We start from the raw sequence: 25,700 nt of genomic DNA, 5'->3' as shown, positions 1-25,700 counted from the left end.
ATTTTCCCCCAAAACAAAAGAATTGCTGCACCTCATTGCACAGACCTATAATTTGAGAAAAATACTGTGGTGCACATTTGGGGAAAAAAATGAAACAAGTACTCCCCACAAGATTTAAGATTCACAGTTCACACACACACATATTTCATACTATACTGCAGCAGAAGTAGAGACAGAAGGCAGCTTTGGATGAAAGTATGGTCTTGCTTTCATCCAAGGCATCCACGCATTATATTTTCTTTTATACGGGCATTCTGATGTGAGCGGCAGCACATGCCATTACATCAAGTCACATTCTCACTTACGAAAAATTAACTATGCACTTCATTTGAGCCAAACTGCAGTAAAAACTTTGCAAAATAAACAGACTGACCTTTGTAGTAGTGCATGAGCATGAGGACCTCATATACCCCTCCACCAACATGGTTGATAACCGAATCTACAAAGCCAATTATGTTCTTGTGGCCACTCAAATTACTCTGTAAAAAGAGAAAACAAGTGTTTAGTTGAAACCGATTGATTAGGTTTTAACATTCCAAAGTAACACAATGGCTGTGACACCATTACGGAAGGCCATAATTAATGCCGCAAAACTTGGGTTCTCCAGTAGGTGCAGCTAAGTGCATTAGCATTCAGCTAACATAAAAAACATGGTGATCACAACAAGGTGTAGAACTCCGAGTTTAGAGGAAGCAGGGTGCAACACCACACAAACGAAGCCATACCAGTGAAAAACTGATCACAATAAAGAAAAGCACAGCTTGCATAGGATTTATGATGTCTACCCTTGAGTGGTAGTTGTTCTTCTATAGTGCAATAGCCAATTTCTGACCTATTGGCACATTACAAGGCTTTAAATTATAATGGTATTCAATGGCCATGTAGTGATGCACATTTTACATACTTCTGATAAGAAAGTTACACAAAATTAATGATGAATACAGGTTACCGATTCAATAAAAATAATTAGATGACCTGTTTGTTACTGTCACTGTTCTTCGAAAGTAGTTTGTGATCAACATCGAGTCATCTGAATGATGGCTTGTAAGAAGTTTTCGCACTTCGGCATTATATGTAGGTAAGCCTTATTACCCCACTCAAGGTATTAAAACAAACATGCCTTGAAATTTTCGTTGCATCAACTCCTCAGCAGATTGATTGATTGATTTGTGGGGTTTAACGTCCCAAAACCACCATTTGATTATGAGAGACGCCGTAGTGGAGGGCTCCAGAAATTTCGACCACCTGGGGTTCTTTAACGTGCACCCAAATCTGAGCACACGGGCCTACAACATTTCCGCCTCCATCGGAAATGCAGCCGCCACAGCCGGGATTTGATCCCGCGACCTGCGGGTCAGCAGCCGAGTACCTTAGCCACTAGACCACCGTGGCGGGGCCAACTTCTCAGCAGATCGGGCCATCAATTCATGGTTATAATGCATTGATGATGATGATATGTGGTGTTTATTGACGCAAGAAAGAGCCATGTGATGGCCAAAGAGCGCCAGTACATGATACAGAAGATGTGGGCAATGGGTGTGATGACTGGCTGTAGAGAGGCCTAAAATTCCTCGTGCTAACGGTGACTATAACATAGAGGTGTGAAAATCACGAGAATGACATGTGTAATGATGAATGTAGCAGGTCATGCATAGCTCGGCAAACACATCGTCAGTGCTAAGGACAAGAAGCTCATCTAGGACGTCGCTGTTTTCGCTGGCTAAGCCTACGCTCCTACCTGGTCTCAAATAATAGTTCTGACTGTCTCAGTTCTTTATTACATTTGGTGGAGTTTGCTGGGTCTCCTCGCAATCCTGGAGTAGCGAAGCCGAACTCGACCTGCCGCTATGACCCCTGCATCTGCCATAAGCCCTCCGCCTATGGCTCCCCAGGCCATCGTGTGCTCCGGCGCGGTTCGTCAGTGGGACCCTCCCATATTCAGCGGCACTGACGATCACAACGTCGACGACTGGCTGGCTACTTACGAACTCGTAAGTGTCTTGAACAAATGGGACGAAGCCACGAGACTGGCCGCCGTCGGCATTTACCTGTGGATGTGTGCGTGTGTGAGTGATCGTGTCAAGTTTTCGCGCTCGAATTAACTTTTCGAAATGCTCTACCAACTCGCCCAAAATCAAGTTCTTTTACAAAGACAGAGGTGGACCGCATCAAGCATATTTTTAAGGGTATGGACGAGGACGCATTCCAGATGCTCATTTCAAAAAGCCCGGTTACTGTCGCTCAAGTTACCGAGCTCTGCCAAAGCTATGATGAGCTCCGCAGGCAACGTCTCGTCACCCGCCGTGCTGTCCCACATCAAGAATTGATGTCCGGCTTAACTCCCTCGCAAGATCCCGTCCTCCTCTCGCAGATAAAAGATTTTGTGCGCGAAGAAGTTGCCCGCCAACTGTCGCTCATCTCCGGCCTACCGGAGCGCAGTACGCCGCTTATTACTACACTACGGACTATTATACAAGACCGAGTGTCTGAGGTCCTTCCTCCGCAGCTGGTGCCACCAGTCAATGCACCATTGATGTATGCCGAAGCATCAGCACATCCCCGACCACAGACGTTCCGAGCGCTGCCTCCACTGCCTGCACCTGTTTATGCCACCCAGCCGCCACGACCTTCAGTCCACCGAGTTCCTAATCCATGGCGCACTGCCGACAAACGACCGATCTGCTTTTCGGTTGGTCTACCCGGACGTGTTGCACGTTTGTGCCGCCGCCGCCCACTTCATTCACATGAATACCCACGTTCATACAAGTACGACCACACGTTTCCCAACACTCCAGACTCCGAACTGCACCCTCCTCAACCAAGCCACCGACCACCTTCTTATCGCCGATTTCATTCTCCACGTCGTCGCTCGCCCTCCCCAATACGCCGACGCCCCCCTACAACCGACACGGAAAACTAAATGACGCAGTTCTCGAGGCAAGAACTGCGTCCTCGTCGCAAAACGCAAGCCCTCTTGGTTCACAGCCAAATGTAATTAATGCCGTTCAAAAAGGTACTTGCCCTTATTGATACTGGTGCCGCCATTTCTGTCATTGCCGAAAAAGTTTGCCATGCAATTCAAAAAGTGACAACGCCTTACTTGGGTTCGTTTCTTTATACTGCCACTGCACAGCCTGTGCAACCTGTGGTGACATGTACCCCCAGACTTATAATTCAAGGAGTGCCCTACACAGTGCAGTTCGTAGTACTCCCGCACTGTTCTCACGACATCATTTTAGGCTGGGATTTTCTCTCCTATCCCCAAGCAGTCATTGAATGCGCCTGTGCCGAAGTCATCTTTTGTCCTCTTGGTGATGCTTTACCTGCGGACGATCGCCCTTCCTGTAGTTCCGATGTTGATCATTAGTGACGACACTCAGATCCTTCCACACGCTACTGTCTTCACACCTGTGTCGTGTTCCGCCGTCGTCGACGCTACCGCATTCTTCACGCCTTCTACTGCTTTCGTTCATCGCCACCTATCACCGCTCCCAACCGCTCTCGTTACTCTTCAAGGTGGTGCAACCAACGTGCCTGCGGGGAATCCGTTCCCATTCACGATTACGCTGCATCGGGGCGAATGTATCGGCTCAATCGAATCATTCGAAACCATCGCTACACTTGGCGTTCTTGATGGATCATCGGAAGTTGGCACTCTCTCTGAAGTCGGCGCCCTCTCCTGTAGTTCCATGAATGGCCCTTCTACTGCCGACATTTTCAACCGTATAATAAACGAAGGTCTAAACCCACAATACAGGTGTGAGCTTTTGAGCCTCCTTGACAAGTTTCGGCCATCTTTTGACAGTCACAGCACTACCTTAGGTCGAACACCTACTGTATGCCACCAGATCGACACAGGTAATAACCCCACCACTACGGCAGCGACCGTACCGTGTTTCACTGACTGAACGCCGTGTCATCGATGAACAAGTAGGTGACATGCTAAAGCGCGGTGTCGTTCAACTATCAAACAGTCCTTGGGTGTCGCCGGTTGTTTTAGTTAAAAAGAAGAATGACATGATACACTTTTGCATAGATTATCGTCGTCTAAACAAAATAACACGAAAGGATGTTTATCCTTTGCCTCGGATCGATGACGCCCTCGACTCTTTACAAGGCGCAGAGTTCTTTTCCTCCCCTTGATCTAGGCTCTGGGTATTGGCAAGTGCCCATGAATCCAGATGATAGGCCAAAAACTGCCTTTATTACACCAGACGGCTTATACGAATTTAACGTGATGCCATTTGGCCTTTGCAATGCGCCGGCAACATTTGAGCGCATGATGGACACTATCCTACGAGGCCTCAAATGGAACACGTGTTTGTGCTGCTTAGATGATGTGGTAGTAATCTCGCCCGATTTTCCCACAACCTTCGTCGCTTGGAACAGGTTCTACGCTGCCTTTCTACAGCTGACCTCCAACTAAACTTGAAGTGTCACTTTGAAGCATGCAAGCTGACCATTCTCGGAAACGTCGTGTTGAAGGATGGCATTTGCTCTGACCTCGCTAAGCTACGTGCTGTTAGCGAGTTCCCGAGGCCCGCGTCTCTCAAGGAGCTGCGTAGTTTCATTGGGCTTTGCTCATACTTCCGCCGCTTCGTCCGGGATTTGGCCTCGATCATGGCACCTTTGACAGACCTACTTCAGGAAGACCGCAATCTATCAGCATGGTCTCCAGCCTGTGACAGTGCTTTTGCGAAGCTTCATGAACTGCTTACAACACCACCCATACTGCGACATTTCAAGCGCTCCCACAGAAATCCACACGGATGCTAGCGTTGTCGGTCTTGGCGCTGTACTCGCCCAACGAAAGCTTGGTTACCAAGAATATGTTGTTGCGTACGCGAGCCGCACTCTTAGAAGAACAGAAGCAAATTATTCGGTAACTGAGAAAGAATGCTTAACGATCATCTGGGCCATTACAAAATTTCGGCCTTATCTGAACGGCCACCCTTTCGATGTTACCGATCACCACGCACTCTGCTGGTTATCCTCCCTCAAAGATTCTTCCGGACGCTTGGCACGATGGGCTTTACGGCTCCAAGAGTACGACATCCGTGTCATTTATCGCTCAGGTCAAAAGCATGCCGATGCAGACGCTCTCTCGCATTCACCTGTTTCTACTGATATTGCGAGTGTCTCCATCTAAGACAACTTACTTCCACTATCAGAACCCATCGAAATGGCTGCGGAGCAGCGCAAAGATTTGTGGATTGCCTCTCTGATAGATTACCTATCAGAAACACTCGCCCACCCGCCATCTCGAGCGCTACACCGGCAAGCCTCTCACTTTGTCATCCGTGATGGAATACTTTATCGCCGGAACTACCACCCTGGTGGCCGCAAATGGCTACTCGTCATACCCAGGCATCTCCGTGGTAGCATATGTGCTGTATTCCATGCCGATCCACACGCCGGTTTGTTTAAAACCTACACCAGGGTACGTTTTCGGTTTTATTGGCGTGACATGTACACATTCGTTCAAAAGTACCTTCGATCTTGCACAGAGTGCCAAAGCCGCAAGCATGATCCTATCTGTCCTACTGCACCAATGCAGCCGTTACCGTGCCCAGTGCGACCATTGGACCGGGTTGGAATAGACCTTTATGGTCCTCTGCCATATACATCAGCTGGAAATCGCTGGATTATTGTAGCGATCGACCATCTCACAAGATATGCAGAAACGGCCGCTCTACCAGCCGCGACGACACGTGACGTTGCGTCTTTCCTGCTGCAACGTTTTGTTCTGCGTCACGGCGCTCCACATGAACTTTTGAGTAACCGAGACCACGTCTTTCTTGCGGATATTAATCAAGAACTTCTTGCTGAATGCCATGTAATTCACCGCTGTACACCGCATTTCCCCCACAAACAAACAGCTTGACAGAGCATTTCAACTGCACTCTTCGCGACATGCTTTCTATGTATGTCGCCTCCGACCACACCAACTGGGATCTTATCCTTCCCTACGTAACGTAAGCTTACAACATGGCACCTCAAGCGACGACAGGCTTTTCTCCCTTCTTTTTACTATATGGTCGAGAGCCATCTCCAATCGACACCATTCTCCCCTACCGACCCGATTCATCCGAAGGCACACCAGTTTCCGAAGCCGCTCGATATGCGGAAGAATGTCGGCAATTAGCTCGCACCCTTACAACACAAGAACAAGGGCTACAGAAATTTCGTCACGACAATGGACAGTCCCACTACCAGTTTTCACCCAACTCTCTTGTTTGGCTATGGGTGCCTCCCACTGCTGCTCCTGGTACCTCTACAAAGTTCGTCAGCAGGTACCATGGGCCTCATCACATCATAGAGCAAACTTCCGCTGTCAACTACCTCATCGAACCCCTCACGCCCACTCCGGACCTGCGTCGCCGAGGCCGCGAAATCGTACACGTGGATCGTCTCAAACCGTATCACGAACCACTTGTCCTCACGGCACCTTAGAACACCTACTTGGCTCCGTCTTCAGTGAGGGGGAAATATGTAATGATGAATGTAGTGGGTCATGCATAGCTCGGCAAACACATCGTCAGTGCTAAGCACGAGATGCTCGGCCCGGACGTTGTCGCTGTTTTCGCTGGCTAGGCCTACGCTCCTACCTGGTCTCAAATAACAGTTCTGACTGTCTCAGTTGTTTATTATACATAAAATGTGTTCAGTCGAGATGAGTGGCTCATGGTTCTGATAACGATTACATAGATGATACAGCACGCATGTCTCTTAATGCCCTTGTCTCCAAGGGCAGCGAGACAAGTGCTTTGTAATATATCTTCTGCAGCAGCGACCTCTCTTCAGAGGTCATGCTACAGATTACCAGGGTAGATGGCATTAAAACTACCAACATATTTTAAAAATGCGCAAATACTAATGACTGAAAAGCGGATCCCTACTGAAGAACATTGAAGGATGAAGTGGTATTTGCTTTCAATAGGGTGATGGGAAGTGCTTTTTCCTAAAAGTGTGCAATTCGTTGCATTGGATTAAAATGTTGAGAACGGTGAGGGGTTCACCACATCTGTCTCACAAGGGTGGATTGCCACTGGACAGAAGATATGAATGCGTGCTGTGTGTGTGTCCTAGTTTCAGCCTTGTAAGTGTCACCGTCTGCGCTGCTATAACTTCGGCACTGGCGGCCAATAGCTAAGCTGTGGCTGGACAACGTGTAGTTTATGTTGCGTGTGGCTATCCCATGTGCTTTCCCAATAAGCTCTGAGCTGTAGTTTGAGGGAAAGTTTGAGGTCAAGCACAGGGATGGCTATGGATGTATTGGCAGTGTTTACGTGGATGGATCCAGCTAGCTGATCTGCCATCACATTACCTTGGATCTCGCGGTGCCCTGGCACCCAACACACTATGATGCGTTGTTTGTGGTTGTACACTAAGCATAACAATGAACAGAGTGAGACAACTACAGGATTTCTGTGCTTTTTCAAAGTTTTCAGAGCTTTTACCACACTCAAGGAATCGGTATAAATTACTGCCTGTTGTATCTTTAATTGTTTAATGTGTTTAACAGCCACAAGTATAGCATACGCTTCTGCTATGGATATGCTCATATTAGGGTGCAGAGCGCTGGCATCAAAAAAGGACAGACCCCCCGCTGCGTATGACACAGGGGAGTGTGACTTCAAAGGCATCTGTAAAGAATTCCGGACAATTATATTTGTGCTGAAATTCTAGAAAGTATGTGTGGATTTGTGCAATAGGCGCATGTTTCGTGACTTCCGCAAAGGAAACATCACACTCTATGAGCCGTCACTGCCCCGGCGGGAGATGTGCAGCGGCACACATCAAATAGTGTTCAAGCAGTGGAACATCGGTTTCCTCAGCTATGTCCCTCACATGAAGCGAGTAGGGCTTTCTCAACAAAGGAGGGTTTTCAAATTGGACAGAGCTGGACAAATCAGTGATAGTGGAGGGGTGTTCCTTGTCTACGATCGTTTTCATGTAATGTACAGTGATGGAAGTGACTTTTTACTTTTTGGAGCACACTTTGGAGCAGGTAAAGTTCTAGGTTAGAGCAGCCATAAGAGTATTCGGAGCATAAAAAACGCTAGTTTAGAGCAGCTACTAGGGTTTTAGAAGCAGATAATAAATTTGCCATGCATTAATTGGAGTTCAGAGCATTGTCAAAGCATCTCGCAAATACTTTTCATCATGAAATGTATTTACCAGACAATAATCAAAGTACATTTCATGATGCAAACAATGGCAGGTTGTCAAAGTTGTGCTGTGAAATGAGCTATAATTTGAAATACTAATATTTGGGGTAGAAATCAATTTAAACTGGAAAAGCTAAGCCCCACATTTTAAAAGTAACTGCAGTCCATTATAAGTGTTGCCAAATAAGCAGTAGATAATAGGTATGAGATAAAAGCAATCTGGTTCATTTCCACATTTCACCACAGTAGCCTACATTGTCCAGCTGAGGAAAAAAACGGCCAAATGACCTATATGGTCAATATGACAGTTCTGTAGCACAAATGGGATCAGAGCCGATAATTCTGCACACTAGAAGCACAGTGGGATAAAAGTACACCATTTCTTTTTTAAGTTTCTTAAGGACTTGTGAGTTGATCAAAGAGCAAACGTTTGTCACTCTCATTCTCTCAGTGTCATTTCGGAGCAGCTTTGGAGCAATTACTAACAAAAATTACTGTTTGGAGCAGCATGGAGCAACATTCTACTTTTGCAGCAGTTGAAGTAGCACTTCCATCTCTGAATATATAAAAGACATGTAAAATCTCTGCAGATGGAGAGACCACTCATTTGATTCAACGTAGAGGCTCTCCAGAAGGCTAGTGCAAAAAGCACCCATAGAGAGACGAATGCCCAAATGGTGGATAGAATCAAGCATTTGCAAAATGCTTCGTGTTGCAGACTGATAGACAATCGCGCCATAGTCTAGACGTGTTTGTATGAGGCTTTTGTAAAGATTCAGCAAACATTTTCTGCCACTTCCCCATGTAGTGCGAGAGCACACTTTCAGAATATTCATGGTTTTTAAACACTTGTTTTTGAGGTTTTTGATGTGGGGTACAAACATTAATCTTGTGTCTAAAATTATACCAAAAAATTTGGGTTCAGATTTCACTGGTAGTCGCTGCCCATGCAAGTCAATGTGCGGATCTGGATGGAGACTTCTCTTTCCTGAGAATAAAATGCAGGTGCTCTTTTATGGGTTAAGGGTGAGTCCGTTCTCGTCAGCCAACATTGTTGCCCTATTCAAGCCAAGTTGAATCTGCTGCACGCATATTGCAAGGTTGCAGGATTTAAAACCTATCTGCACGTCGTCAACATATGTGCAATAAAACATATTGCGTGGAATATCGGAATGCGGCACAAGACATTCCCCACACGTACACGAAAAGTGCGATTTGACAACTTTTTATTATGGTCAGCATACTGTCTCGAACACCAAAAAGTGTGAGAGGTCCCACAGTATGCCAAAACACCATGTCGTGTCATATGCCTTTTCTATATCTAGGAATACTGAAATAACTGTTTATGAACGAAAGCGTCGTATGATTTGTGCCTCAATGCATATCAGGTGGTCAGTGGTGGATCTACCCTCACGAAATCTGCACAGGTATAGGTCCAACAGACTATTTGTTTCCAGGAAATGTAAAAGCCGGCGGTTAATCATCATTCCAAAAAGTTCACACAGGCAGCTTGTGAGCGCGATTGGCCTGTAACTAGTAACGGATGATAGATCCTTGCCTTGCTTTAGAATGAGAATAATAATGACCTCTTTCCAAGCAGAGGGGATCTTGCCGGAACAGCAAATGGCATTATACAGAGACAGAAGGGCTGTTTGTGTGTCAGAGGGCAGGAGTTTTAGCATTTCATGAACTACTCAGTCGGAGCCTGGGGCGGAATCATTGCAGCAGTTTAGCGATGCCTGTAACTCAGCTAAGATGAAAGGTTCATTGTATGGTTCGTGTTTTGTGGATTTGTGTTCGAGTTTCTGTTTTTCAATTGTTAGTTTGTATCGCTGGAACGATGTGGCATAGTGCGACGAGCTGGAGGCCTGTTTGAAGTGCACCCCAAAAGAGTTCGCCTGGTCCTCCAAGCTGTTGCCTTGTGTGTTCACAAGAGGAAGTGGATAAGATTGCTGTCCTAGTACGTTACCTACCATGTTCCAGACTCTCACCTCCTGTGTATATGAATTGATTCCAGATAAAAAACTTATGCCAACTCTCCCTTCTTACCTGTCTGCACGTTAATCTGCCTTGAGACTTTATGTTCTTAAAGTTTTCAAGGTTTTCAGCGGTTAGTGAGTTCCGAAGCAACCTCCCATGAGTTATTTTGCTTTTTTTCGAGCATTCCGACAATCACTGTTCCACCAAGAGAAACGTCATTTGGTGGAGAGTCCAGTTTGTAGGATACAATTTGTGGCAGCGTGAATAAGAAGAGCTGTTAAGTACTCCACAGCTGCATCTCACGCATACCAGACCAACTTATGTGAGCAGTCAATTCGCCACGGGTTGCAAATCCCACACTTTTGCAGCCAACAGTACATAAAGGAATAAAAAGTGTGCAGCAAGTATGAGGTTAAAAAAGGCTACATCAAAATGAAGAGTTTAGCCAATAGGTCAACTGGAAGTCCAACAAATTGGCAGAGGCGCAGGACATGAAATAAAGCCCTCTTATGCGTACAATAACAGTATGCATGCCAGTGCTATTGCATGGCCATTCTGTGAAATGAAACTAGAAGTGCTATCTGTAGCTCAATGCATATGATCTTGATAATGCAACACACACATTCAAAAGGCTGACTGCTGAACACGCACAAAAACATCTACTGCATACTTACAGCAATCTGTATTTCACGTTTGCAGACATTCAGGCCTTGTTCCTCATTGACAAACATACGCTTTAGTGCGTATCGCACATTGTTAGATCCTTTCACCAGAAAGACTATGGCGAAGCCACCTGAAATGAAATAAAAAAACAAAGAATTCACATCAGCCTAGGCTACACCAAACTCCAAAATTGTTGACACAACACTCGTTCAGTCTATAAAAGCATTCAGTAGCAATGCAGCATGTGCCCATTACTTGCCACATGAACACTGTTGGCCCGGGCCAAATGTCACAAGGCATGCCAACTTTCACAAAACACTTACAGGCTTGCAACTTGCCCATCTTTAGCTGAATACAACTCGTAGCATCAAGAAACAGCTACAGAGCTCAAGGAAAGAAGCCCATCAATTTAGGGCTAAGTAATCAAAGTACTTTCGTATCAACAGTCTTTACTAAATGTCACATCAGTGTAATATTGGCTCATGACGTCCCGGGAATCTGAGTCAAACTCACCTTTACTGGCCAGACACAAAGCTATATGATGGGGTTATCTCAAGCAACTGCACATACCAGTTGCTACACAGTTTTGATGCCACGTAATTCCATAAGAACTATACTTCATCTAAAGGAGCCAAGGCTTTCAGCATCTAGAGAACTCCTAGTTAGAAAACTTTTATTACCTTTTAAAATTAACAGTCATCGTGACAGAGAAATCTCACTAGGCTCTGATAAATTCAATTCCCTGGTAGCTCATAGTAATTCCAAATTTAATTTTAGTGCTCAGATCCATGCCTGTAGAAAAGCAGCATACCATTTCTAAAACAAAACCTTTCTGCCGTTTTCTACATATGCTCATTTCTTTATATTTTATTTAACATTGATTGATTTGTGGGGTTTAACGTCCCAAAACCACTATTTGATTATGAGAGACGCCGTAGTGGAGGGCTCCGGAAATTTTGACCACCTGGGGTTCTTTAACGTGCACCCAAATCTGAGTACAGGGGCCTACAACATTTCCGCCTCCATCGGAAATGCAGTATTTTATTTAACAGTCAGCATGTTAAGATAACATAATGAAATATGTTAATTATAGAAAAAAGCAATAGAACTTAAAAATAAACATACACCGGTAGGTCATGAATGATACAGGAACTACAAGACACTTGGCAAAAGACCGTTAATAATTGTAGAAATGACTTGAGCAGTTTAAGTAATGAAATTTTTTTTCAAATATATGCTCACACCATAACATCAATATTAAGATGGACGAATACAGTGTCAAAGATGAAGGCACTACAGATTCAGGTGGCTGTACTAGAACTGAAGAAGGCTTTGCCACAAATTTCAGTAATGGAATGCAGGGAGCCAAGACAAATAAATGCAGACAAAGCAAATTATTAGCAAGCATTGCCCACTAACATTTCATCCTGCCTCAGAATCAGATGAGAAAGATAACAGGCTGATAAAAATTCATCAGCCATTCTACTATGTAAAGGTGCATTGACCAGCGAAGCTGCATAGCACATGCCACACAGATGACACAAAATTTTGATGAAAAGTACGAAAATGCACAGAATTTTCATGAAAGGTGCAGGAAGTTCCTTTTGAATTTCACAGCATATGTCTTATTGACGCATTCTCCATTTCGCGACATTTCAGTCGACCAATAGTGAATGGTTTGCCCAATTTGTGTGGCACATACGTTATTGCCACCAACAACATTTTCACAATTTTAATGGACTAGTGGTGGCTAGAGAGGTTTCCCTATTTCTGAAGCATAAATTTGAATTAGGGCCTTTCAATTTACATGGCTGCTGCTCACAAAGTTACTGTTTGTCGGGTTGCGGCTTGCCCAGTTATGTACAGCTTCACCGTAATAGTGAGTATAACTAAATAGTAAGGAGTTCAGAAACTGTTGCACAATTAAAAAACACTGAAGAAAAGTACAATTTTTTTATATAATACTCGCTCGAATAAACGTCATCACACAGTAAATTACCCTTTCACAATTCCAAGTAACAATAAAATCTAAGGTTTTACATCCCAAAACCACAATATAATTAGGAAGGACGCCGTAATGTGGGCTCCATAAATTTGACCATGTTAACATGCGCTCACATCGAAGTGCATGGGCCTCTAGCATTCCACCTCCATTGAAATGCAAGCACAATGGCCAAGATTGAACCCACAACCTTCGGGTCAGCTGCCAAGCACTGCAACCGCTACACCACCACGGCGGACTTGACAATGCCAAAAGCGCCACTCTTGCCATGAGAAAACACATGCTAAGTGAAAGAAAAACAATGCTATTTTGAGGCTCCCGCATGAACTCGCCACGACGTTAGATTTTGACGGCATCAGCTAGGGCCCACACAATTGACAATTGGGTGTTCTAGGAAAGCTAGAGAAATGACATGGCAAGTTTTAGGTGTTTCATTAATCCAGCGTGGCCAAATTGGAAAAAAAAAAGAAAAAATACGGAAACCATGGCGTCACGCTCACACAGGTAATGATGTTGAAGTGTGACATTCTGAAAGGAACTGCAAACTTTCTCTTCTAATAGTAAACCTATGATGGGAGAAATAATTTATATAGTACTCAAGGAATAACTTATCAATCCAAATATACTTTTTCAATTGATAGCCCCAACAAGTCAGTCCCACCAAAATAACTTAAGCAGCACTGTACACATCCCTGGTTCTCTATATAAAAAGCTGCAGACATGTTGCAGCCTTCACAAGCACTAACTGAAGGCATCCTCTCACTTTTGCCACTGCTTTCTTTTTCAAACTAGCAAATAGAGCTGGTGGAAGTACGCAAGTAACGCTTCTCGCCAAAGGCCCGAGATGAGGGAGTAGTGAACATTAACAAATTAGCGCCACTGAGCACAGCTTCTTTCCGAGTAATCGGACAATAAAATATCAACACAACAGCTGCAAACAGGGCAGCTCATAGGCATCTAAAAAAATTGAACATCTTTTGAATAGCGTCTGATGTTAAATCTCCTCTTATCCTAGTGCAGTGGGTATGCGGCAATGGAGGCTCTGCGAAGAAGTGCCACCACCGTTGTCCTGTATAATAAAAGACCCCACCACACACAATACCTAAACGTAATGTTGGATCATAAACACACATTTAAGTCTGTAGTTTAGTTACGTGACCCCGAAACAATATTTGGGCAGTACACCGTAATGGCAGACTAATTTTTACTTTAACATACATACAAATTTTATAAGTATTCGGATGTCCTTGCATTTTGCCCTTTTCAAAATTCAGCTGCTGTGGCCAGCAATCAATTATTGTATTCAATTGATTTTTCCAGCCCTTCTCTCATGTAATGCTATTATAATCAGTAAGGTTAATGTGAGTGTTTCGACGAATTAGTGGTTCATTGACAAGAAAATTAACAGCACAAGGAAAAAAACATAAACCAGTGTTTTTCTCCATGTCAACTCTTTTTTCGTAAACCTGTATTTTTCTTACACACTATTGAAATTTTTTTCACAATCAGCAAGATGCCAGATGCGTGCTTCAGTTGTTAACCACTCAACCATTTTGATGCAAGGAGCCACCTTTCTAATATAACTTTACTATAGTAATTTTCTTTTGTAGTAGTAGTACATAATGCAAGAGAAAACATCCAAAGAGCACAGTTTCCTTAGAATTCTTCCTTACTTCCTCCTCTTTCACTAGAATAGACAACAAAACCTTCTACTTTCTAAAATTTGCAAATGCATTTTTTTTCACCTAATTATCAACCTGACAATTCTGTTAAGCAACTATCATTGGCATCTCATTTGGAGGCTACTGCCTAACAACCTCTGCAGATAAAATCACTGTTACTCAAAAAAATACTGGGCCACTCACAATATGGAATGTTTAATGCAGTTAGTTTTAGTGCTTTATCACAAATCAAACATTATCACGAATGTATTACCAGCAGTTTCACATACACAAATAAAAAGACCTTCAAACACAATAAGGCTTTGAAGTACTTCATTGACACAACTATCACACTATAATTTCAAAGGAGTAATACTTCAAGCAGGACAAAGACAAGCCCTATAAAAAATAGCTGTAGCTTCTAAGCGCACCAAAGGCTGCATTGATTGATATGTGGGGTTTAACATCCCAAAACCACCCTATGATTATGAGAGACGCCGTAGTGGAGGGCTCCGGAAATTTCGACCACCTGGGGTGCTTTAACGTGCACCCAAATCTGAGCACACGGGCACCGAGGTCTGCAACCAGGGTCTTTACTAGGGGGAATTGAGGGGGTTATGACACCCTCAAAATTTTTTCATGCTTTAATTTTCGGATAATACAAAAGTATTTACACGTCTTCATATGGACCACCAGTTGCCAAAGTTAGCCGCTATGCACTAACACCCTCCGAAAAAAATTCCTGGGTGCGGTCCTGGCTGTGCACAAAGTGTGCACAGGTGTGGCTGGCAACGTTATGCCGACGATATAGAAGTCGATTTTCGAAGTAATATTGTATGCGATAAGAATCGCAGCACCGAGATTTTTCTGTGGATTAAAGTCAAAACACCAATACGAAAACTCGGAGGCCAGTCACTTGAGCACTGCGACAAACGAGCCTGCCTTTGGTCTTTTTGCATTTCATTTCCTCACGGAGTAGGATGGGGGGCGGGGGGAATCAACTTTCTATGCACCATTCGTTGACCCCATTTTCGCTGTGTACGCGCGGTCTCATTGTGATACAACGTATCCTCAATGGAATCCCAGGCTCACGTCTGGGACCAGCGCGGCTAGTAACTTCTTTTGATTCCTCAATCGGCCACAAACAATCGCAGCAGCGTACACATGCACGTGTGACCAAACTCAGAAAAGGCGTTGCATCACATATCTATCGTTACCAGCGGCAACACCGCATAGTAAGCTACTGACGGTACCGTACGGAATTGATGAGCGTGAGGGTGTAGGGCGGCGTCGTACGCAGCCGATTTCGTGCACAAAGTAGTTTCGTTCGAACAAGACAATTTTGCGAGTTGTGTTTTCCGCATCGATGCGCGCTGGGGCTGAAGTTGCAGCAACCTGCGAGGTGTGACAGCAACGACGTCCAATCGATCAGCAGAAGTTAACGTTTCTCCCAAACTGACACCTGTCAGGGGAAGCACACGCTTTCTTTCCCGTTCAGATCCGTTCCGCATTCGCACCTCCGCGTCGCAATGACTTTCCCATTTTTTACTTGCCGGGCACAAAACAGATGTTTAAACAAACGTCTGCTCCAGCCCAGGACTGACCCACTATTGAGCGGCAAGGAAATGGCAGTGGGCGTAGAAGAATAATCGTGACTCACCTTCGGCAATCACGTCTTCTACTGTGACGGTGTGCCTTCCCACGGTGAAAACTTTTCCGACAAAGTTGTTGGCTTCCCTAGCTGCGCCCTGGTCAATCCTCTCGAATCGCGAGAAGAGCTTCTTCATTTCGAAATCAAGCAGACGCGACGAACGGCGCCGAGACTTGCCTCGATTTTCTAAAACATAAGCCTCTTGTCACTGTGCACGCGAGGAAAAATACCGCTACAAGGTCCGCGGGCTGGTATAGCTGGTATAGCTGCGTGAGCAGCTCACACTGAGGCCGCAATGCTCCAGATAAGGCATCTCAGGAGCGCATGATACAGCTGGGGGCGTCGCGACACGCGACGTAGCAGCGCCGGCCCTTTACCTGACATTCGGTCACGTTCTCGACGCAGGCGACCATTCGGTTCTCGAGGAAACCGACGCAGCGGTGCCTGCGGCCAAGTGTCGCTGTCGCTCTAAGCCTAAGTCCCCGCAAAACCAGCCCGCGTCAGCGGCCTGCTGCCCCCTGCCAATCTCCAGTTACGTCTCTGTTCGACACGGCGGCGGCACGCTCCGCCGGATCATGTCTCATGGTTACGAGCGGCACCGAGATTTCAAACGCACTGCGGTTAATATTGTGTGGCGTCGCGGAGCGCAATGTGATGTTCTACGGCCTCGGAATAGCTTGTTTATGTTCGTAATTCAAGCAGAAATAGTAATCATGGCGGCTCCAATCGCCGGGAGAGGAAGCTGCACTATGACGTACTTCCTGCGCGGGGTTATAAAGTTGCGGGAAATATAACGGAATATATGCCGACAATGTTGCTGGGGATGATGTGTTTGTAGTACACTAGCTTCAGAGAAAATGCACAGCCTAGGATCTGGTGGCACACACCCATTCTTCGACATTCGTCGCACGCATGCTCTACACGATTTTTTTTTCGGCAGCTACTGCACACAGGTCGTTTCTCCCAATGCGTTTGTGGTGCAGGAAGCACCACTGGAGATTACCTGCAAGAGGACGGGCTACGAGCATGTGGCTGGTTAATATGCTTACTGGCTTACAGATTCTTCACGAGGCCCAAAAGTCGTAAGGTCATATCACCATCAACGATCGAAATATACGCGCGTTTTATGCTCTTTTGATAGACCGCTAACGGGAACATCAATCTAATTCAGAGCATGATCTTGATTTGATTGATGTGTGGGGTTTAGCGTTCCAAAACTACCATATGTATATGAGAGACGCCTAGTGGAGGGCTCCAGAAATTTTGACCACCTGGGGTTCTTTAACATGCACCCAAATCTAGAGCATGGTTTAAGGGCAGTTAAATACTTCGATGCTGACGCTTGGCTCAGAATTTGTGCTAAGCAGACCATTTCCTTCCACTTTATACATTATTTAGTGTTTAAATTGTGAACATTCTGTCCAGTTCGTGAAGTTCCCGTCCAGGCAGTTCATATCTCTTCGAGCAATTTACCAAACTACATTAAATATACTTTCTGTGACAACTCAGGAAAACAAGAACCACTTGTGTGTATTTATACATACATTCTTCTGAGAGGCACAGCAATTCTTTACGTGGTTTTTGTCACCAAGTGGTGTATGTTAGGGTCAATACAAAACAAACCATTCCATGATTTTTGCACCTGTCAGATGGCACTAGTCGCACCTCCATGTACAGAAAATTAGCATTTCCTAGTGTTTTGTATGCTTAACCTTTCTCTGCTGTCCAGAGATTAATACCAATGTCACATGTGCACTTTTGATCGTGACAGGTTCAGTCCAAAGGGAATTGATTGCTACTAGCTCAGTCAAAACTAGTCAGGATAGAGTATGGTGCAGATATAAACCAAATCGCAATCTGGGAGCCAAATTGCGATCAGCGTGATTCTGATTAAAAAGACTCAGATTGAGCCTAATACAAATTGGCCCAAGTCACAATTGAAACAGCCGGTGTGACAGATGCAAAGATTAAACCTGTTAAGAGTTGCCGTGTTCAGGCTGTGTCCTAGATTTTAACTTCACATAATTCTGCAGTAGTTTTCATGGTTGCTTTACGCTCTCTCATGCCACAACACCATCACTGAATTTGTTTCAAAAGCTGGCAACAAGAATACGAATTAGCAAGATGATTCACTTTCGTACTGTTCTGCATACTTTTTGACATCGTATACACACATGCTAGATAATTTGAAAAGTGTTCAAAATAATATGATACATGTGTGTGTGTTTGTGTGTGTGTCCCACTTATCAAGCACAATCTTTACACTAAGTGGCAGCCTTCAATGTGGACGAAATGGCGTCTCTCACAATCATATGGTGGTTTTGGAACGCCACATATCAATCAATCAATGTGGATGAAATTGTATTCATGTTAGCACCAACTTGTAGAATTGTCCCACATATTTTACATCCTGTCTAACTGTTGATGTAATTAGGTGTTATGCAATATAACTGCACACTGTAATTATTGACAACTATTAATGTATGCAAAAGAGTTAAATAACAACTGCAATATATGCAGTTGTTAGTTTCGGCGCTATTCGCATCTGCCTCTTTCTTGTGCCCATGCTTTTGCAGGCTTTCTTCAAGTAAACTGTAATATGTCCTGCAGGGTTATTTCTGTCACACATTTTCTGCTCCTTTGAAAGATTCATGACAGGGGTGCATGCTTATACCACTTGATTGTGTGCCTGTATCATGCGATTACAGCACCCTCTAACATGCTCAGTCGTAAAATAAGCATCTTGGCTATGTGCATCACACTGCCTGGGTTGTCACATATGAGCTGGCTTTCAGTAAACGGGTGCATGATCACATATATAACTATAGCAGGCAAGCAGGAATGTGCAGAAGGCTCCTTAAGTTATTAACTTAGTTTTATGGCACTTTATATCACTTTACAGCAGCATGTTTGCACGTACATGCCATTATTTCCTTTTGATCAAAGCACATAACCTTCTTAACAATCAATGCAAATGTGGAGCCCTGTGCAGGGTAACGCACTAGAGGCAAGATGCTCAGTTCCTCGGCGATCTCCCTAAACAGAGGTACCATCATGGTCTGTGGTCGTGTTGTCACAAAGTATATTTCTATATTTCATGGCCTTCCATAACCATGACAAAAAAAGGAGATGTCTGAAACATAGCAATTCACAGACAATTGAAATAGGTCTTTTTGAAGTCGCTATAACTTATGCTATTTACTTAAAACCCATATAAATACAGCAGTTACAAAGTTAATAAATCAATTATTACAAATCAATTAGAAAAGAAAAATATTAAAAACAGACTCTTTCTAATGTTGCTGCTAATAAGAAGCAGTTGGCTTCATCCCTTTAAAAGGATATATATATTATATGGGAAAGAAGTGTATACCCAAAGGCCCGTTTTTCCGTGTTATGACACAATATTAATGAGATCTTCTAACAGTCACTATATATGTGTATATATATATATTTAAGCTCTGAGATTCACAGTTGAAACAACCTACATATAGTTGTGAGGTAAGTATTCCTGGCAGCCTTATTGTAATATCTGAGTAGCACCTGTAAAAATCTGGACTTTAAGGGAGATGGACGCGCTTCCCTGTAGATATATAGGATTTTATGCTGATTTCAAATATGTAATTAGTATTATAGTAAGTTATGCAGTTTTAGTTTTATGCCATGACAATGTGTAATGTATAGTTGGCTTTGGACAAAATTTTTATGCCAATAAACATCTATGGTTCTCAGCCATTAATGGTTCATATCGCTCTACATTAACTGTAGAATGTAAATAACCATCAAGAAAGTGCATATAAGACATTTTAATGGACAAGAAAAATTGTAATATCAAAATGCTTAGAATTCTCAGCCCATACTAATTGTTCATTCTATATTAGCAATAGTTTAACAGGCGATATCAAATTTTAAAGAAAATGCCTGCACCCTTCCCATGTTAAGAAATACGTGCGCAAAGTTTCATCCTAATTGAGTTATCACAAATGCCAAAAAGATGATGTCTAAACTCAAGAAGTTGCCCAAAAATGGATTTTGACAAAGAGGCACTCTAAAGGTATAAGTGAAAGGTCATCTATGCAGAAAAGTTACATTTCTTAAGATCATTTCTTGCATCATCATAGCTTGGCAATCATGGTTATTTTGAGCATGTGGTTTTAGTGAACTTCTCATGTGAAGTGCAATAGCAAGTAACCAGGGCCATTTACAGGGTACCTCAGAAAACGAGGTCCATTTAATTTTTAGTAGCCTCCTTGAGCTCTTTAAAAATGTTTTTAACTTAATGTTTAATTGCAATAATCAGATTTTTTGTCATGATAGTAGACAAAGTATACTTGTCAAAGCAAAGAAAAACCTAAAATATGTAATTTTGAAAAAAGTTGTGTTTTTCGACTCGCATCTCTCCTCAATTTTGAAATTTAAACCTAGCCAAAATGTTGAAATTATTTTGCTGAATATTTACACATGCATGCACACAAACACAGGGTGTATGTATCCTAAATGTTTGTATCCTAAACACACACAATGTATCCTAAATGTTTATAAAATGCCCGGTATTTGTGCGCATTTAGCGGAATCCCATTATTTATAGTGGCATGCGCTTTAAAACTCTTGTCCTATCAATGACAAGGTAATGCTTTGTACTGCTCCCAGTAAAGACGAGCTGGGTTCATTCGCACTGAAAGAAGCGCTTGGCGACCAAGCAGTTAAGATCCTCTTATTCATTTTGCCAAGTTTTCTTCGGCTTGAGCACATGGCATAGTAAAAAAACATTTCAAGTGAACTAAAACAAGCATTTTGGTCAAGAGAGGACATGATTCTCGTAACGAGAATCAGAAAATGGTGTCCTCCTCTATGCACAAAGGACGCTGGTGTGTTGGCAACTGCTCTGTTCAGAAAAAAAAAATAACAAAAATCTACTTGTTAGCCAAGTTCTGTGAAATAAAGAAGAATTTCAGTTCCCGTGAAAGTGTGGCAGTGATTACACAGAGTAGCATAGTTTCTCTAAATTATAAGATTCGAACGACAGCATCTTGTGTATCAGCAGTGGACATCGTTAAATGTAAGCAAACCTTCACTGGCGTGTCCAAGTTTTGCTTTCAAGAATGCACTTGTCTCTGCACTTAATTTTTTTAATTTCAAGGATACGTTTTCTGCACCAAAGACTAAAAACGTTCGGGCATTTTACATTGTGCAGTGCAGTGAAGCCAATCCTCTGCATATTTTCACAAAAAATTATTTTGAACGTATCTTCCAAATAAGACAGCTTTGAGTAATTTTTTGAGTTGTTCCAAGGCACATAAACATCAAACAGGCAAATATAAAAAAATGGCGTTGTTGCTTTGTTTTCTCATGTTTACTTCATGCTTTTTTTTTTCTTGCAATGTGTTGCTGGAGGCCTGTTAGTCATAACACGACATATCGCCAGCTGTAGTGTACTAGAGATAATTATTTATAGGCTCCTCATTACCGACCAGTCTCAGTTTCAGTTCGAGAAAGCTCCAAAAACGACAAGCCGCTGAGTGCAACTACCACCACCTAGGGGGTGCAGCTTTCGACCATGTCAGCTCACAGAGCTGTCATGAACTTCCACCAGGTCCGTATCAAAAAGTTCTTTCGAACAAAAAATAGGACAGCATTGATTGATTGATTGATTGATTGATTGATATGTGGGGTTTAACGTCCCAAAACCACCATCTGATTATGAGAGACGCCGTAGTGAAGGACTCCGAAAATTTTGACCACCTGGGGTTCTTTAACGTGCACCCAAATCTGAGCACACAGGCCTACAACATTTCCGCCTCCATCGGAAATGCAGCCGCCGCAGCCGGGATTAGAACCCGCGACCTGCGGGTCAGCAGCCGAGTACCTTAGCCACTAGACCAACGCGGCGGGGCGGAAAAAGGACAGCAGTGTCCCCAAACACAAAACTTTCAATGTGTACACTGGAACCATGAACTCAAGAGCAGCTGCCACATAAACGCCCGCTGGCGCAAACATGGCAAAAAAAAAAAAATGACGGCTATGACATCACCATAACTTGTTGTGGCGTGGTCACGTGAGGGAAGCATGGAGGTCACCAAGGGTCACCTTCAAGGGCTTCAATAGCGCAAGAGAGTTGATCACTCACGCAAACATCAATATCAATTTAAAATTCCTTCCAAGCTATATTTGCTATTGATATTTTGCAGGTGATATACGCATGTTCACAGGAATCGATCTTGCAGGCTATCCGGCCACAAAATTTTATGTCAGTACCCCTTTAAAACAGTTATAGATACTCTGTACAAAAAACTTCCATTATTCAATCAAGTTCTGCAGCCTTCTTGTTCTGGTTTAAAAGTTATACTTTTGTTAAGTACTGTTCGTGCCAACACATTTTAGAGTGCATGCCACTGTGACTAAGGCTATTCCACCAAAAGTGCACAAATATATGACCTTCTGGAATTTAGAAGATTTTTGGACAAACTTCTTTTTAAACGCATGGTATTAATGAAAATGAATTTCACAAATTCCCAATAACCTTGGCTTTGGTGCCCAATAGATTAAATAAATGGACCAAGCTCCACCAAAAGTTACACTCAAGACAATCATCTCATGTCACAGTAGCAGAGTAGACAAAAGCTTTTGTTTTTTTTTTGCAAAATACACAACCTAAATATAACTGGAGAGAATTTCGAGGGCTCGTTTCTTCATTTGACATGTTAATAAAAGCATAACGTAAATATATATTCCAAAAAATAGAATACCAGTGGTACTCAAATTATTTTTTTACCTTTCTCAAATTGTATCTATGCTGGTCGTTTTTATGGAGGGAAAAAGCTAAACCATTTTCCACTCTGTTGCTTTGACATTGGTCAGATGTCTTCATTTTTTTGTAACTCCTTGTAGTGAAAATCAGTCAACTGATCGAAACTGCCTACTGTTTCAATCAGTGATTAATTGATTGATTTGTGGGGTTTAACGTCCCAAAACCACCATATGATTATGAGAGACGCCGTAGTGAAGGGCTCCGGAAATTTTCACCACCTGGGGTTCTTTAACGTGCACCCAAATCTGAGCACACAGGCCTACGATATTTCCGCCTCCATCGGAAATACAGCCGCCGCAGCCGGGATTCAATCCCGCTACCTGCGGGTCAGCAGCCGAGTACCTTAGCCACTAAACCACCGCAGTGGGGCTCAATCAGTGATTACCGTGAAATAACAAAACTATCGTTTCTGATCATATCGTCCTCAAAACAACTCTATTGTAATTGTGTGTTTATTACACATACACACTATAGTCTGTTACAACCTAGGTATACATAGATGCTTCAACCCCAGTACTGTAGCGCACCTGTCATTCACCTGTGCAACAGCGCAGTGACACACTTTCCGTTCTAACCATAAGCACTTCTGACTGATAATGCAAATAGTGCACATATTATGAATTCAAAGATGGACGTTTCTTGTTGAAATGTTACATTCGGCTGAGCAGTGAAGTTGGAATTTTCGATAAAATTTGCAAGCAGCAAAATTTTTCGACCAAAAACTATCAAAATGAACACGTACCTGTACGGCCAAGTATATATGCCTAAAATACGTGAAGGATCCCCTTATGTCACGTGAATAAATGATTGCAATTTGGTGGGACAATTATCAAAATTCTCCCTGGGTGGGACAGTGCTCACTGTGGATAGAGTTTGCATTTATTATTAGGGTGTAACCGACTATAGTAAAATCTTCAAAAGTTGCGTTATGAAAGATAGAAAAAATATTCATTTTTTCTAACCATTTCAGCTGGTGGACCAGCCTTCGTTACAAGATCCTAAATAGTTAAGAAGAAATAAATGTACTTCTACTTGTTATCCCCTATTTACACGCACACACATATACAGGGTGTTTCAAGAAATGTGTCCCACATCCTCAAAAAACAGGAAAATGCAATATTTGCTCACTGTCTTCACAATTGCTTTTTCCATAGCTGCTTGCATCTTAAGATGGCTGAAGACATTATTCGGGACAACAATTAAAGAATAAATGAATCAACTTTTTAGTTAGTGAAGTTGCCGTGGGCAAGAACCAAACCTGATACCTTTGAATAACGCATTAATCAAAGGTCGCAGGTTTGGTTCCAGTGCATGGCAAGTTATCTTTTCACGCACTTTTCTTCCTTCACAGTTACATTACAATTCAGTCTAATAAGTTTCCCTGCACTTTCCTTGGCATTATTGTCTGTTATATCTCATTAATATTATGTCTAACATGGAAAACGAGCCCTAAAGTGTAAATTCATTCCTTAATTCATTAACTAGGGTCCCGTACAGCAGACTTGGTGCCTTTAGGTTGTATACGAAGGACTATTGGTCAGCTGCCAGCTCATAATAAGTTCACATGCTACGTGACGCCAAACAGGCTCAAACGAGTGTGCCACACTCGCCGCCATGGCTACTGGTGGCGCTGACTGACACTCCCACGTTTAATTCACAGGTATACCCAATAAAGTGGTTGGGGGGATAGCCGCTGTGGTAGCTCAGAGGTAGAGCATCGAATGCATTATTCGAAGGTCGCAGGTTTGTTTCCTGTCCTGGTAGGTTATCTTTTCACCCCCTTTTCATTTCTCTTTCTTCACAATTGCATTACAATTCAGTCTAATCACTTCCCCTATACTTTTCTTGGTATTATTGTCTGTTAGATCTCATTAATATTGTGTCAAACAAGGAAAAACGTGGCCTTAAGTATACACTTTTTTTGTTTTTATATATATATATATATATATATATATATATATATATATATATATATATACAGAACGGTAATTGATAAAGTTAGATTAATTAATGCTTCAATTAGTGGAGTTAGGCAGTTATGTCAAGTGGGAGAGTAGGCATGCGCACACACACACACACACACACACACAAGGCTCGACCAAGTTTTAATTTAATAAATAATATCTGGGGTTTAACGTCCCAAACCTACCATATGATTATAAGAGATGTTGTAGTGGAGGGCTCTTGAAATTTTGACCAACTGAGGTTCTTTAATGTGCACTTAAATCTAAGCACACGGGCGTCACGCATTTTCGCTTCCATCGGAAATGCAACCACTGCAGCCGGGATTTGATCTCGCGATCTGCAGGTCGGTAGCAGCATGCCTTAGCCACTAGACCACCGCACCGGGTCCGACAAACTTTTAGAACAAGGGAGATTTACACTTGCTAATGTTTAGACTATGGTCTAAATATTAGCAAATAGTTTGCAAATGATGTTAATAAAATTTAACAGCATTGAAAAAGCCTATTTCTTTGAAACGCCGGCAAGCAACCAAACGCTGCAAAGGACATCCTGCAGCTTGTATATGAGCACCAGCATGCACAGCAGAGTTTTGATGTTTATAACTGCATTATGACAAAGGAGAAAAAAAAATAGTTTTGCTGCGGCTTAGTTTCTGAAACTTCCATGGGTTTGGTTATATTTCAACAGAGGACAACTTTGAGGAAAAGAGAATCTACTGGGAGAAAGAACTGAACTCACTAACTCCTGCTGACATTCCTTTTCACTTAAAGGGATACTGAACAAAATTTTTGGGCCAAGA

General features: G+C 43.0%; 1 protein-coding gene across 2 annotated transcripts in view; it reads right to left on the bottom strand.

The window, feature by feature from the left end:
• Nak (Numb-associated kinase) overlaps positions 1-16,573 on the bottom strand; it is a 127,869-nt gene extending 111,296 nt beyond the window's left edge. For both annotated transcript variants that reach the window (XM_037413688.2, XM_037413689.2), the window contains exons 1-3: positions 16,138-16,573; positions 10,826-10,944; positions 374-479 (exon numbers count right to left, since the gene is read on the bottom strand). In XM_037413688.2, coding sequence (XP_037269585.1) covers positions 374-479; positions 10,826-10,944; positions 16,138-16,264 — 352 coding nt within the window. In that variant the 5' untranslated portion in view covers positions 16,265-16,573. The remainder of the gene's footprint in view (positions 1-373; positions 480-10,825; positions 10,945-16,137) is intronic.
• Positions 16,574-25,700: the final 9,127 nt, after the last annotated feature.

Source organism: Rhipicephalus microplus, chromosome X (genome assembly GCF_043290135.1).
Source record: "Rhipicephalus microplus isolate Deutch F79 chromosome X, USDA_Rmic, whole genome shotgun sequence".
Classification (NCBI taxonomy): Eukaryota; Metazoa; Arthropoda; class Arachnida; order Ixodida; family Ixodidae; genus Rhipicephalus; species Rhipicephalus microplus.
This window is presented reverse-complemented; position numbering and strand designations above follow the sequence as displayed.